Genomic DNA, 16,435 nt, shown 5'->3' on the forward strand with positions numbered 1-16,435 from the left:
ATGACTTATCTCCCTCTGTGATTTCAGATAATCAAAGTGGTAGACATTACTGATACAAGCTTGACCAATCTCATTTTCTCTGCTTTAAAAAATGGCTTTATAAACTAGTATAAAATAGCCCATTACTTAACAAGAAAACTATATCATGATGGCTAAATACATGAAAAAAGCACCGAAATTCAATCTACTTAGATAAGTGAAAAGTGAAAGTGAATTCACTTAGTCGTGTCCAACTCTTTGTGACCCCATGGACTGTAGCCTACCAGGTTCCTCCATTCATGGGATTTTCCAGGCAAGAATACTGGAGTGGGTTGCCATTAAAGGAGATGCCTAAAGAGTAACCTTGTTGTGGATTTTCTGATCTCTTTCAAGTAAGATTTCTCTATTGAGTTTTTGGAAACAAATATGCTATATTTTAATAAATTTCCCTCTAAATAAGATAGGCAAATTGTTTTTTCCCCTTGTCAAAAGCACTTTTAGGTAGTCTTGCATGGTTTGGACCTTACTATTGGTTTGAGATGTTAAAAAATAATGGTTTTCATATTAATGTACTATGTAGGATCAAAGATTGTAGAATATTAGTAGTCTTTGAGGGTCTATAAAGAATTGATGGATATTTCCAAACTGAATGGTATTTGGAGTGTTAAACAGAAGTTAGAAATTCCTAGAAAAATTCTTTCTTACCTAGTAGAATAATAGGTCCCACAGTAGAATTTTCTGCAACCCTATGGACTGTAGCCCACCAGGTTCCTCTGTCTATGGGATTTTCCAGGCAAGAATACTAGAGTGGGTTGCCATGCCCTTCTCCAGGGGATCTTCCCAATCCAGGGATCGAACCTGCATCTCTTCTGTCTCCTGCATTGGCAAGCAGGTTCTTTACCACTAGTGCCACCTGGGAAGAAGCCCATTATGACATTAATTATATTCAAAAACACTGACAATGTAAAATATGTTCTTAAAAGATGTATGACTTATTTGTAGATTCACTAGAGCTTTGCTATTATGTTCTTTCTTTATTATAATATATTCCTTTACTTATAGGAACCAGGGCATTTTGCTATTTAATGAAAAAACATTTTATGCCATTCTGAATTATTTCAAATTACTATTCATAAGAGCATAGAAAAAAAGCCATTTGAGAACATGCTGCCTTGTTTATACAGCTCCTATAACGAAGTAGGATGTCAGCAAAGCTGGCAGCTTCTATATTAGGAGGAGAATCCATCCACCAGAATTTTAAAATTAATTGTGACTTATTCATTGATCTAGTCAACAAATACTCATTGAGCATCTACAGGAATGCTCTGCCAGTAACTGTTCTCAATGTTAGTGGGTGTAAAGGTGAACAAAACAAAGTTCTCAAACTCAATGATGTCACAAAAAAGAAACAAATATGTACATACCTGCTTTATAAGACAATGACCAATGCTAAGGAAAAGAGAAGGGTAAGAGAGATGGGAAGTGCCCTCATATGCATTTTCGCATACTTTGTAAAGTTTCATAAAATCCTAATGCTCTGACCTTATGTATAATAGGTATTATAAACTGGACTTAAATGGTAGCTTTTTCCTCTATGCGATTCCAACAACGGAAACCACAATTCTGGCACATAGGGTACATAGAATTTAAAAGCATATGTAGAGGAATTCCTTCTGTTTCATGGAGAGACTTTTAATAAATCACATGGGCTTTTATTGTTATTTTTAAAAGACGAACATGACTGATCATCATTAAGTGTCCTTTCACTTCTAAGTTCTCCTCAAAGCACCTCACCTAGACAGCAGGTTCTAGAAGGTAGGGACAATGTCTGGATTGTTTATTGATGTATTTCAGAAACTAGTACATATATATCAATCATATTTCCTTGAATGATGTATGAATAATTATGATTGCCTAGTTTTCTGATTATATACTCTTCCCCCAAACATTTTCAAGCTTCTAATAGCCTTTTAGATTATTATATAGAAAGAATACAATTGTAGCAATTATTTTCGAAGACAACGCATGGTGGCGCTCCAGGCTAAGGCGTCGAAAAAATATGCCCAGGAAATGCTACCAATTTTACATCAGATCTCCAGCGGAAGCGAAAAGACTGTAATGTAAGCAAAGCTCACAAGTCTCCAGAAAATGCTACTCACAGACATTTCCGGACAGGTTACCAACTGGGAGAACCATCACGTTCTCAGTCACATCGCTCCCTAAAATAGAGCTGGCCCTTGATCCTGGAAAGGCATTTGTGGAAGTAAAGATGGAGGCTGGAGTGGAGCGTTTTCGTCAACAAAGGCAAGTCCTGATTCTCTTTCTTTTGCTGGGAGTGACTTTTGCCGGCTGGGAATCCCGTCGCTATTCCGTGATGGAGGAAATAGAGAGCGGCTCGTTTGTGGCCAACCTTGTCAAGGACTTGGGGCTCGGAGTGGGGGAGCTAGCTGCGCGGGAAGCCCGGGTGGTCTCTGAGGATAACGAACCCCGGTTGCAGCTCGATCTGCAGACTGGGAAGTTGACATTAAATGAGAAACTGGACCGGGAGGAGATGTGCGGCCCTACAGATCCATGTGTAATGCATTTTCAAGTATTACTGAAAAAACCATTGGGAGTATTTCGAGCTGAGCTACTGGTGAGAGACATAAACGATCATGCTCCTGAGTTTCCTGAAAGAGAAATGACTTTGAAAATCCCAGAGAACAGCCCTCCTGGGACAGTGTTTCCTCTGAAAAAAGCTCAGGATTTGGACGTGGGCAACAACAACATCCAAAACTACAGTATCAGTCCCAATTCTTATTTCCATGTTTCCACCCGCAATCGGGGGGATGGTAGGAAATACCCAGAGCTGGTGCTGGACCGAGAGCTTGATCGGGAGAAGCAGGCCTTGCTCAGATTAACCCTCACAGCGCTGGATGGCGGCTCTCCGCCTCGATCTGGTACCACCCAGGTCAGAATCTTGGTCTTGGATATCAATGACAACGCCCCTGAGTTTGCGCAGGCCCACTACCAGGTGCAGGTCCTGGAGAACAGCCCCGTAGGTGCCCTCGTTGTCAAAGTTTCTGCTAGAGATTTAGACACTGGGACAAATGGAGAGGTATCATATTCTCTTTTTTATAGTTCTCAGGAGATGAGCCCAACTTTTGAGCTAAACAGCCTTTCGGGAGAAGTTCGCCTAATTAAAAAACTCGATTTTGAGACAGTATCCTCATATGATCTAGATATAGATGCATTTGATGGCGGGGGACTTTCTGGAAAATGCTCTGTCTCCATTGAGGTGGTAGATGTTAACGATAATGCCCCAGAACTAACTATTTCATCACTTACCAGCCCCATTCCTGAAAACTCCCCCGAAACAGAAGTGGCCCTGTTTAGGATTCGAGACCGAGACTCAGGGGAGAACGGAAAGATGACTTGCTCCATCCAGGATGATCTCCCCTTTATTCTGAAACCATCTGAAGAGAATTTCTATACGCTGGTAACAAATGGGGCGCTAGACAGAGAAAGCAAAGCTGAGTATAATGTCACCATTACTGTCACCGACTTGGGGACACCGAGGTTGAAAACGGAGCACAACATAATCGTGCTGGTGTCCGACGTCAACGACAACGCCCCCGCCTTCACCCAGACCTCCTACACCCTGTGGGTCCGCGAGAACAACAGCCCCGCCCTACACATCGGAAGCGTCAGCGCCACAGACACAGACGCGGGCGCCAACGCCCAGGTCACCTACTCGCTGCTGCCGCCGCCCGACCCGCTCGTGCCCCTCGCCTCCCTCGTGTCCATCAACCCCGACAATGGCCACCTCTTCGCCCTCACGTCCCTGGACTACGAAGCCCTGCGAGCCTTCGAGTTCCGCGTGGGCGCCACCGACCGCGGCTCGCCCGCGCTCAGCAGCCAGGCGCTGGTGCGCGTGCTCGTGGCGGACGCCAACGACAACGCGCCCTTCGTGCTCTACCCGCTGCAGAACGCCTCGGCGCCCTGCACCGAGCTGGTGCCCAGGGCGGCCGAGCCGGGCTACCTGGTGACCAAGGTGGTGGCGGTGGACGGCGACGCGGGCCAGAACGCCTGGCTGTCGTACCAGCTGCTCAAGGCCACGGAGCCCGGGCTGTTCGGCGTGTGGGCGCACAACGGCGAGGTGCGCACGGCGCGGCTGCTGAGCGAGCGCGACGCGCCCAAGCAGCGGCTGGTGGTGCTGGTCAAGGACAACGGCGAGCCGCCGCTGTCGGCCAGCGTCACGCTGCACGTGCTGCTGGTGGACGGCTTCTCGCAGCCCTACCTGCCGGCCCCGGAAGCGGAAGCGGCGGCCGCGGCGCCGGCCGACCCGCTCACCGTCTACCTGGTGGTGGCCTTGGCGTCGGTGTCGTCGCTCTTTCTCTTCTCGGTGCTGGTGTTCGTGGCGGTGCGGCTGTGCAGGAGGGGCGGGGCGGCCTCGGCGGGTCGCTGCCCGGTGGCCGAGGGCCACTTCCCGGGCCATCTGGTGGACGTCAGCGGCACGGGGACCCTGTCCCAGAGCTACCAGTATGAGGTGTGTCTGACTGGAGGTACTGGGACGAATGAGTTCAAATTCTTGAAGCCTGTCTTACCCAGTATTCTAGAATCAAACTTTGAAAGGAAATCAGAAGGAAGTCCAACCCTCCAGAATCGTTTAGGCATCTGAAACTTCTCCAACTTCGTACGTTAGTTTTATCTCCTACACTTTTCCCTTTTTTAAAAGTGAAAGTGAAGTCGCTCAGTCGTGTCCGACTCTTTGCGACCCCATGGACTGTAACCTACCAGGCTCCTCCGTCCATGGGATTCTCCAGGCAAGAGTACTGGCGTGGGTTGCCATTTCCTTCTCCAAGGGATCTTCCCGACATAGGGATCGAACCCCGGTCTCCCGCATTCCAGGCAGACGCTTTAACCGCTGAGCCACCAGGGAAGCCCCATCCCTTTTTTAACCTGGTAGTAATAATTCTACTTGTCTTTCTTCTTTTCAAAGTTTTTCATAGTAATGCTAATCTTCGTTTTGTTGGCCTGTTTGCTCTATAATTAGTTTTCCAATTATTGTTAGTAAAATTTTGTATCAGGAAAGTTCATACTACTGGTTAAATTTTTAGTATTTATTTCTAAATGATAATATGAAAGCCTTTCAGAATAAAAGTAATTCTAACTTTATAAAGAATTCTTTTCTCACTGTATATAACACTATGTAAAAATGTCTGACTCATTTTATATTTCATTTTTTTATTACTGGAAGGTTTTAAGTTTTTGTTATTTACACAACTATGACTTTTCTATAACGCCTCTTCTGTTTGGAATGGAATCAATTTATATTTGTGTGCTGTGCTGTGTGCTGTACTAAGTCGCTTCAGTCATGTTCCACTCGTCGTGACCCTATGGACTATACCTTCCAGGTTCTTCTGTTACTTGTCTCCAATTTTTTCCAAGCTCTGTTTGGATTTTTGTTTTATCAGTAGATAGCCACATGTATAACTTCCTATTTATTTCAAAATCACTCTTGTAATCATTGGACTTTCACTTTAAAATACATGTTATCTCATGAACGTTTATCTTTTTCATCTATTCTGTTCTAATTTAATGTTGAAGACTTTTAAGTTCTTCCTTATATCTAACTGAAGTCATGATCCTGTTAAGAGTTTAATGATACCCACAATGACTAATGAGTTCTCTTTTTTTTTTAAAAATTATTCTTAACTAGAGGATAATTGGAGAAGGCAATGGCACCCCACTCCAGTACTCTTGCCTGGAAAATCCCATGGACAGAGGAGCCTGGTAGCCTGCAGTCCATGAGGTCACTAAGAGTCGGACACTACTGAGCAACTTCACTTTGACTTTTCACTTTCATGCACTGGAGAAGGAGATGGCAACCCACTCCAGTGTTCTTGCCTAGAGAACCCCAGGGATGGGGGAGCCTGGTGGGCTGCCGTCTATGGGGTCGCACAGAGTTGGACGCAACTGAAGCGACTTAGCAGTAGCAGCAGCAGACGTGACCAAGCAATACATTGTCTGCCGCTGTCCCGTACTATTACAAACAAATTCTCAAGTGAGCTCTAAATTCTGCCCCTAGAGGAGCTATTGACACAGCGTTCCAGTATCTGTTTGCCTTTGGATGATGACATTGTTCTGGTCAATAGGTAATTTGAAAGGAAATACATTGTAGAATTAACATTACTTAAGCAAAGAAAACTTAGTAAAGATATGTTGGTGAGGGAATTGAATGATTTGAAGAAATAATCAACTCTGTTGTCAGGATGACTCTTATCTTCAGGAACCTGGTGTGGTTGGCAGAGTAATGGCCCCCTAAAGACATCCACATCCTAATCCCTGGAACCCGTAAGTATCCTGTGTTGTATTGCAATAGGAAATTAAGGTTCAGAGGTATTAAGGTTGGTAATCATTCTTAAAATACGGAGAATATCCTAGATGATTTGGAGGGCCTGATTTAATCAGTTGAAAGGCCTTAAGAGCAGCTTTGAGTCTTCCTTGAGATGAAGAAATTCCAACTGTGGGCAGCAGCTTCAGTTGATGCCCCAGATTTCCAGCCTTTCCTTTCTAATTGCCTCCTCTACAGATTTTGGATATTGCTTAGCCAGCTCACCCAATCAAATAAGTCACTTCCTTACAATAAATCTCTTAACATGTATCTCCTGCTGCTTGTTTCTCTGATTGAACCCTGACTGATACAGATTTTGGTTCCTGGAAGTAGAGTGCTGCTGTAACAAATAACTAAAAACATGAAAACTGGCTTGGAATTGAGTAACAAGCATAGGCTGGAAGAATTGTGAAGAGCATGATGGAAAAGTCTTACATTGCTTTGGACAGACTGTTAGTTGAAATACAAATGTTAATAACTCTGCTAGCAAAGATTCAGAAGGAAGTAAGTTGAGAAAGGAAGTAAGTTGAGGAAGTATGGTTGAGAAAACATATACTGCCATGTAGAATACCTAAATCAAAACCTTAGGAGACTTGGTAGTAATATGGATGTTAAAGTCACTAATGATGAGGACTCAGAAAGAAATGAGGAAAATGTTTTTGGAAACTGGAGGAAAGGGAATCCTTGCTACATAGAGGCTGAAAACAGGTGCATTGTGTCCTGCAGTGGAAATGTGAGAGAAAAAAGACTTGTAAGCAATGAACTTGGATATTTAGCTGAGATTTCCAGGCATAGGTTTAAAGTGCAGCCTCGTTTCTTCTTGCTGCTTATAGTAAAATGTGAGAAGGATAAAATAGATTGAGGGAAGGACTGTTAAGCAAAAAGGAACCAGAATTTGATGATTTGAGAAATTCTCAGCCTATTCAGATTGTAAAAGATGCTAAAATTAGGAAAGAAAGCCAAGGATATCACAGGTGTACACTATTTGTATTGGGCATACACACTGAGACAATACTATAATGAGATGAGATCTTTGAGAACCCTACATATATTTCTTATATGGGATGTCTATAAATCTTTGGGGACCAGAGAGTGGACTATGATAGGGAGAATAATGGCCTCACAAAGTATCTATGTCCTAATCTCTGGATATCTTGTTATGTGGCAAAGGGGAATTTAAATTGCAGATGGAATTAAGGTTGATAATCAGCTGACCTTATAATAAGATTACTCTAAATTATCCAAGTGGGCTTAGAACCACAAGAACCTTTAATAAGTGCAAGTGGGAAGCAGAAAAGTATCAGAGTGATATTATGTGAAAAACTCTGAACCAGCTATTACTGAATTTGAAGATAGAAAGGAGCCACCAGTGAGAGAATGCAGATAGCCTCTAGAAGCTAGAAAGACAAGAAAATGTATTCCCCCTTGCTTCCAGAAAGGAATATAATTCTACCTTAACTTTAGCCCAGTTTAACTTCAGACTTCCAGAACAGTAAGATAATAAATTTGTGTCATAATTTGTTAATAGTAGCTATAGAACATGAATACAATGGCTATCAACAGAGCTATTTCCAAGCCTATTTTTCTTTGCCTTCCCCTACTTCAGGCCAGAATATTCATATTCCCATAATCTCTTGCAGATAGGAATGTCATATCACTCCATTATTGCTAATGATATAGAAGTGTAATTGGGAATTGGGCTTAAGGGAAATATTTTTGAAAGGGATAATCTCCTGTGGCATATTCCTTAGGATTTTGCCCATTTTCCTTTTTCTTAATTGGCATTGGTATTGAGTAAACTTTGAGTTGAAGCAGCCAACTTGCAACCATGAGATGAATACCATAGAACAAAGGTTATATATACCAAGTATGGTAAGATGGAAAGCCCCTGAATTTCTTACAGCATTGTCAAGTTACCACATCTCTATACTACCTCCTCCAGGCTTTATGTTGCACTTTATAAATAAACTCTTATGTGATTAAACAATTGTAGTCAGGTTTTCTGTTGATTATAGACAAATGCATTCCAAGCTGACATATCTCTTCTCTCCTTCTTGTGAGTAAGGTTGACTCACACAGTTGTCTGATTAGGTCCTAGGTTGTCTGTTTAAGATATATGACATGCTTGTCAAAAAAAAATACTTTATCTTCCCTTAGGTGCTATCAAGGGATAGTACTCTTGAGTTTCCATGGCTGACTTTATATCTTTATTCAGTCATCTCTCAATCTGACTAATAAAAACATACACAAATAATTGAACTTCCAAAGGAATTTTCCTGGCTGGTAGCAACCCTAAAAATTGAGTTTTGGAAAACAGAATGAGAAAGTGACCTGATAAATGCCAGCTATACTTTTAAATCTGCATCAGTGGTGTCTTCACAAGATGACTAGAAGTTTATTTATGAAACAAACCAGATTTGTTTAAGGTTTGTTTATTTATGAAACAAACCATTTGTTTCCCTCTCAGGCATGGAAGTGGCACAGCCAAAAATTTTATTTAGTAAAATAAATTGACTACATATGAGTCCTGAAAATCTTCATAAGCATATCAGCAAGCTATATGTCCTGGTAGAATATGCTTGATGAAAGGATCAGAAATTCCTGACAACCTTTTCAATATACAGAGATGTGTGTTTTCAGGCTTGAAGGTGTCAGTAGGCACTACTCTTTTCCTATCTTACAAGTACTTTATTGGTAAAGTGTAGAATTTAAAGGCATCTCCAAAGGCTTCCTACTTACATCTCTTTTGACTGATCTGGAATACCTTGAAAAGAGTGTTACTTCCAGTTTATCAGCATAATCATGAAAATCAATAAAAATATATCATTATACATGATGGAATTACCTCACAAAGTTTTAGAATTCCTTAGCTTCACCCAGCGGAGAAGGCAATGGCACCCTACTCCAGTACTCTTGCCTGGAAAATCCCATGGACAGAGGAGCCTGGTAGGCTGCAGTCCATGGGGTCGCTAAGAGTCGGACACAACTGAGTGACTTCACTTTCAGTTTTCACTTTCATGCATTGGAGAAGGAAATGGCAACCCACTCCAGTGTTCTTGCCTGGAGAATCCCAGGGATGGGGGAGCCTGGTGGGCTGCCATCTATGGGGTCGCACAGAGTCGGACATGACTGAAGCGACTTAGCAGCAGCAGCAGCTTCACCCAGAGTGTTTGTATATTTGTCTATGCTTGTATATGTGTGCATCTGTGTGTATATGTGTGTGGCAGGGCTGAAGGGGAGTAGCTTTAGCAGATGGTAGAGATGTTCTGCATGCAGAGATAATCTATCAGAGTAACAATGCTTTTCCATAGCTTTTTGATAGCTTTTCCACACTGTAAAGATGGCTTTTTTTCCTTAATGCATAAATGTATGTAATAGAATTGCCATTGGGGAGGGAAGTGTAAACCAGACTTGGTCATTTTTTCTCCAGTGAGCTCAGGAAAAAGTAAATTGTTGAATCAAATTGTTCATGTGTAGGGTTGGATCCTGTCTTTATTTAAAATATTGATATTTTGTTTCATCATGAATTATTAAGTTTGACTTTTTAGAATATTAAATTAAGTAGTATCTATCTTTACTTTTTAAGTATTTTGTTGACCCATTAATTTTGCTTCTGAGATGCTTACCTTTCCCTAGCCCTGGTCCTGTTGGTAGTTTCTATCTTGCAAGTTCAAATATCATCACAGCAGTAGTGATGGTGGTCACAGCTGAAATCTGAGTGGTGAGATCTGAATCAAGTCGATCTCCATTCTGAACTTGAGGTAGTAGCAGCAACAGTAGAAGAATACAATAAGATCCTAGGAGATCCGACAAACAAGTCCTGCAGACTGGGAACGGAAGAGCACCTGTATGGCTGTGATTCATCAGGCAAATTATCTGTTTTTCTTCCAGGTGGCATGCGGCAGTGTGAAAATGTTATCTATTGGCTGGTTTCAATTTGCACTGTTGAGAATTTTTGCATCTGTGTTCATGAGGGATATTTGTCTCTCTATATATTTTTTCATGTTATGCTCTTGTCAGTTTTAGTTTCAGGGTTATACTGATCTCATAAAATGAGCTGACAATTCTTATTCCACCTCTGTTGTATGAATGAGGTTTATAAGATATTTATTGTTTCTTCGTTATGTATTTGACAGAATTTACCACAGAAGCCATGTGTGGCTAGCATTCTCTTTGTGGGGAAATTCTGAATTGCAAATTCAACTTCTTAAATAAATACGCTGCAGTTCCAATTTTCTATTTCCACTTGTGTCAGTTGGTAACTTATGTTTTTTAAACAATTTGTCCATTTTATCTAAGATGGTAATACATGAAGTTATTGATAATATTGTTATTATATTTTCAATATATTTAGGATCTGTAGTGTTGCCCCTCTTTCATTTTTGGATATTGGTAAATATGTTTTCTCTCCTTTTGCCTTTATCAGTATTGCAGTTAGTATAATGATTTTATTAGTCATTTTTTTAAACCAACCTTGTCATTGTTATTTTACTATTTCTGTTTCACTGATTTCTACTCATATGTTTTTCTTTTCTTATACCTACTTTGGGTTTAATTTTCTATTCTTTTTGTAGTTTCTCTGAAAGCTCAGATCATTGACTCTTTCCTAATACATATTAAAATGAAAAAAAATAAAAATTAAAGCTATAAATTTCTTACTATGCATTAAGCTGCATTTCATGAATTTTGATACATCGTGATTTTAATATTAAGTTTGATTTTATCATTTCCCTGTTGATTTCTTCTTTGATCTGTTGCTTAACTAGAAGTATGACTTAATTTCCAAATATCTGGGGATATTATTTTGGATGTCCCAAATAGGTCTGTTTTAGTCTGAGAAGATACTCTGTACAATTTCACTCCTTTAAAATTGAGTTTTGCTGTTTTGTTGTTGTTATCTAACATATGGGTTATCTTGATATGTTTTATATGTATGCTTGAAAGAAATGTGTATTCTATAGTCGTGGTGTGTAGTATTCTGTAAATATCAAACCAAATTGCTTTCATAATGTTTAAATATTCTTTATTCTTACCACATTTTCCTATATGTTCTATCAGTTACTGGGAGAAAAATGTTAATTCTTCAATTGTTAATTGTGGATTTGTCTATTCTTTCAGTTCTAGCATTTTTGTAACCTTATGTATTGGCAAGCTTTGTTGTTAGATATGCACATCATTAGAATTATTTTATTTTCAATAAATTGACACTAATCATCATGAAATATCTCTTTTAGTTTCTAGTAATACTTTAAATCTGATATTAGTAGAGTTACCCATATTTCTTATGCTTGGGGTTTGTATAATATATCAATTTTCATCCTTTTGTTTCTATTCTGTCTTTATATTTTAAGTTCATCTTTGGTAAACTACCATGCATAGAGTTGCATCTTGCTTTTTTATCCAGTCTTATCATTTCTGCCTTTTAATAAGATAGTGCATTCTATTTACATTTAATATAATTATTTCTATAATTGTGTCTATTCTCCTTTTTTTGTTTTCTTTTGGCTCAATTCTGTAATTTTTGGTATTCCACTTTATATCCTAAATTGACTTTTTACTTATAACATTTTGGGATAGTGTTTACTCTAAAAATAGGAATACACAAACTTTACTTATCACAGCCTACCTTAACTTAATATACTACTTCATCTATCATGTGAAAGCTGCCTATTATGTAATTACCATCATTTTTGCCATAGCACAGATCAGTGCAAGACACAGGAGAGATATTTAAGAATTCATTTAGTGAAGGATCTCTGTAAATATGGTCAAATTGGAAAATACTTCAGAAAGACCTTGAAATCTACTATGTGGAAGGTATTTCAGACTGGAGAGATATATAATGAGAGTAATCAATATGGAAAAGTCTTCAGCCTGATTCCAAATTTAAATGTGTACAACAGAACTCATACTAAAGATAAATCCTGTGAATTCACTAGATCTGTGACAGCCTTCATTAATCATTCACTTGTTAAGACACACTGGACAGACTCCTAACAATATAAGGAATGTAGAAAACTTTTCAGCTTTTCTTTGTATCTTAGGACTCATGTGAAAATTCACATTGGAGAAGAGTACTATGAATATACAAAATGTAGGAAAGCTCTCATTCATTCTTCATGCACTGCTGTACATGTAAGAACTCACAGTGGAGACAGGCTTTATATTTACAGAATGTGAAAATGCCTTCCATTTCTTTCATCTCTAAGAAAATGTGAAAACTCTCAGTGGAGAAAAATTCTGTGAAGGCAAAAAATGTGGAAAAATCTTCAACTGGCCCTCATTTTTTAGTTACACATGTGAGAATTCATATTGAAAATATACCCAATGAATGTAAAAGAGTATGAGAAAGTTTTATTTCTTCTATATCCCTTAAAGTACCTATAAGAACTCAAATTGGAAAGAAGTATTATGAATATAAGGAATGTGGGAAAACCTTCACTTATTCTTTTTTTTAAAACCGCTTAGACAAAAGCACTTTAGTTGACAGAATATAAATTTCAAAAATACATTTTTTGTAAGAAAAGAGCAATAATTACGTATAGCCTTTACAAACAAGTTTCTCAGTAAATTCCAGGGTGCTTTAGATCCCTGTTTACTAAGACACATTTTCTATCATTCTCCTGGGCAAACTGTTTAACATTCACTAATTTTTAAAAAGACCCAGAGCAGATAGTAATCCCCTCCTTTCACTCCATGTTGGATTTTCACTAAACCTGAGTGAATCACCTAATGAAAATGATAAAAGACATTGCTTTACTCTCATTCCCTCTGCCTTCCCATCTTGTTCCCTTTTATCTTTAGTCCTACTAATAGAAGATCTGTATGTAAAAGCTCATTCAAAACTATTTATTGGCAGAAAAGAATTGTTCATTTAAGTCATAAATCTAAATAACTCAGAAGATATAAAGAAGACCAGTAGAGTTTGTATTTTTATCTTCATGCTCTCCCTAGCCTTGCTGCAGTTTGAGAAGGGAATTCTGTCCTTTGTGTCATTCAGATGCCCCCCCTTAATTAGAAATCCTTCATTTGTTGATTCTTCCTGAGGCACACAGCACTGGACAGTTTTCCAACTCAGACCTTCACTTATTCTTCAAAGATTATTTGACAAGTGAGAAAACACTAGAAATGAAATGAGTTCTATACATGTAAGGAATGCACAGCTCCCTTCCTCTTTTAATTAACCACAAAAGGACCAATATTGGAGAGAGGCCCTATAATTGTAGACATTTTACTGTACATGGGATAACATAAATTGGAGTGAAACTGTGCATATATGAAATGCAGGAGTGTCTTCATCTGTTCTCATCATTTAGGAAATTTGTGAGAACTCATACTGAAGAGAACTCTTATTGGTATTTGAAGCACAGGAAAATCTTAATTTGTATCTAATTCTTGCAAAACCATGTGAATCCTAACACTTTAGTGCATATATGAGAACACATAAGAGAAACCATACCAGTGTGAAGAGTGTGGGAAAACCTTCAGGTCTTTCTCATTCTTTAGTCATCAAGTGAGAACTCATACTGGGAGACAGGAATTTGAAGAATGTGGAAATTCTTTCATTTTCCCTAATACTCCAAAAATATGTGAAAACTCACACTGGAGAGAAAACCCTATGAATGTGGGAAAACCTTCAGGTGCATCTCTTCTTTGTTATGCATAAAGAAATTAATACCTGAAGAGAAATCTTTAAAATGCTGCAAATAGGGAATTGCTTTATCAGTGTCTCTCTCATCTTTGAAGTGGAACCCTAGCTTGTAACTTATAGTTTCCATTTGCTAATATAAACCTCTGTTAATAACACTCCTAGTACCCTTTCAGCTATTTCATATAACTTTCAATGTGTATTACTTTCATTGTGATTCGCATATGTGCACTGTGTCATTTCCACTGTGACATCTCAGACTGAAGTAAAATGTATGTTTTAATATGCAAGTAAGTGTACTTGGAATTAGTTCTGTTATTGTTTCTACTTAATTTCCACTATATGCAATGCATGCGGTCCTTGTGATACTGACTTTGGTACTCTTGGAATTTTCTTTCTGCCCTACTTTGACAGACCCTGTGATTTGCCTACTGATACCTATTCTACCCTTCTTCCTTACTATGAAAACAGAAATTTTCAGGCTGTTGACCTTTACTGTAGAGAGATGTATCTTTAGCATTTTTGTGGCCAGTATAGTAGGTAGCATTTGTTTTGGTTAATAAGTAGTTGATGTAAATAAAAAATGGTCAAAGTTATCAAAAAAGGATGGTTTCATCAGACTTGGTAATTTAACCTTTTGTACTTTGCTCCTCTTTTAAGGTGGACACAACAATTCACGTTGAAAAGAGAGAACTTGGAACCGTGAGAATAAAAGCTAGGGGATTTGATTGTGCTGGATTATGTTATATGAGGGTTAGAACTACTTTTTCTAGAATACTCTTTGCTGAATGGTTAGAATTGAATAAAAGAGGAACCTCCTGAGATTTGAAATGCAAAAATGAAGAAGCCATTAATCTCAAAATGATGTGGATGTAACAGATTGACAGATCCAAAACTGTTCAGAAGTTCCAAACTTCAAGCTTATCTTCCTGACTACTGTCTTTGTTGAATAACATCAACTCTGAGCCAATCACAAGCACTTCAGTCCCCTCAGAGGTGGCGGTGTCCACAGACATCTCCACGAGTCACCTTTTATGGTCCTACTTTGGCAGACAGACATGCACAGCTGTTTGAATTTCCTTGCAAACTCAAATCTGTCCATTCATACCACTGTTTAAGGATATTGTGTTTAAAGATTCTCCAGTCCTCTGATTACCTCTTCTCCACATTTGTGAAAGGTCTAATTTCTCTAATGAGCACATAGTTCTAATACTTCCAGTGGGTCTGTTTTCCTGAGTCATAAAATGTTACAGCAAAAGCAAGCAAATAAACAAATAAGTAACTTCGTTCCCCTATTGCGACTGGTGAGTGGCTATCCTTGTTACCTATTTCTGGACTCTTCTAGGAGAGAAATAAGCACCTTGCTGATTTGTGAAGCATGTTGTGGGAATTTTGTCTAAATCAAAACTGAATGAAAGGGCTTCCCTGGGGGCTCAGTGGTAAAGAATATGCCTGCCCATTCAGGAGACACAGGTTTGATCCCTGGTCTGGGAGGATCCCACATGCCACAGAGCAACTAAGCCCATGTGCCAAAAGTACTGAGTCTGTGCTCTAGAGTCTGGGAGCCACAACTACTGAGCCCATGTGCCACAGCTTCTGAAGTCTGAACACCCAAGAGCCTGTAGTCCACAACAAGAGAAGCCATCTCAATGAGAAGCCTACACACGGCAATGAAGAGTAACCCCTTCTTACCACAACCAGAGAAAAGTCTGTACAGCAACAAAGACCCTGCACAGCCATAAATAAATTTGTAAAAAAAAAAAAAAACTTCAAAACTGAATGAAACTCCTGAATGACACAGTATCATTAAATTAAAACTATTAACATAATTCACCATACTAACAAAATAAAGAACATATATATGATTATCTCAATTAGTGCATAGAAAGTCCTTGAAGAATACAAAATGCATTTTATGAAAACTTTCAAGACACTAGAGGATGGGAACACCCTTACTATTGTTAAAAAATAAAACTACAAAAATCCTAAAACTAACATCATACTTATTGGTAAGATATTGAATGTTTCCCCATAATAGTAAGAGACAAAGCCAGAAAGTTCTCGCTCTTTCTGTTCAATGTTATTTTGTTTAAATTTTTATTTATTTATTTGTTTGTACCAGGTCTTAGTTTTAGCTCTCCAGATCTTTGATCTTCGTTGTAGCATATGGGATCTTTAGTTGTGGCATGCAGGCTCTTAGTTATGGCATGTGGGATCTAGGTCCCTGACCAGGGATCCAACCTGGACCCCTTGCATTGGGAGTGCAGAGTCTCAGCCACAGGACCACCAGGGAAATACCCTGTGGGACGTCTGTATGAGAAACAACAGGTAGATAATTTTATGGCAGGAGCAGAGAGGAGCTAAACTGTGTTAGGAGATCAAGAGGTCATACATTTCCCATCCTTGGGGCAAGGGAGACACTACACATACAC

The 16,435-nt window shown here is 39.2% G+C and overlaps 1 protein-coding gene across 3 annotated transcripts; it reads left to right on the forward strand.

Moving 5' to 3' along the window:
- Positions 1 to 441: 441 nt before the first annotated feature.
- Positions 442 to 16,032, forward strand: LOC786553 (protocadherin beta-15). 3 transcript variants are annotated; one of them, XM_010807386.4, is made up of 3 exons: positions 442 to 4,507; positions 6,233 to 6,315; positions 14,664 to 14,753. In XM_010807386.4, exons 1-2 carry the CDS (start codon positions 2,249 to 2,251, stop codon positions 6,284 to 6,286), a joined length of 2,313 nt encoding a protein of 770 aa, XP_010805688.2. In that variant the 5' UTR covers positions 442 to 2,248; the 3' UTR covers positions 6,287 to 6,315; positions 14,664 to 14,753. The 3 variants fall into 3 exon arrangements, with proteins under 3 accessions (XP_010805688.2, XP_059744744.1, XP_059744743.1); XM_059888761.1 differs by lacking the exon at positions 14,664 to 14,753 and adding an exon at positions 10,247 to 11,572; XM_059888760.1 differs by lacking the exon at positions 6,233 to 6,315 and having other exon boundaries at positions 14,664 to 16,032.
- The last annotated feature ends 403 nt before the right edge of the window (positions 16,033 to 16,435 follow it).

Source organism: Bos taurus, chromosome 7 (genome assembly GCF_002263795.3).
Source record: "Bos taurus isolate L1 Dominette 01449 registration number 42190680 breed Hereford chromosome 7, ARS-UCD2.0, whole genome shotgun sequence".
NCBI classification, from domain to species: Eukaryota; Metazoa; Chordata; class Mammalia; order Artiodactyla; family Bovidae; genus Bos; species Bos taurus.

Coding starts and splice junctions, on each gene's coding strand:
- LOC786553 (XM_059888760.1), top strand. CDS start 2,249: ATGGAGGCTGGAGTGGAGCGTTTTCGTCAACAAAGGCAAGTCCTGATT. Junction 4,508..14,663: donor CCCAGAGCTACCAGTATGAG/GTGTGTCTGACT, acceptor TCCTCTTTTAAG/GTGGACACAACAATTCACGT.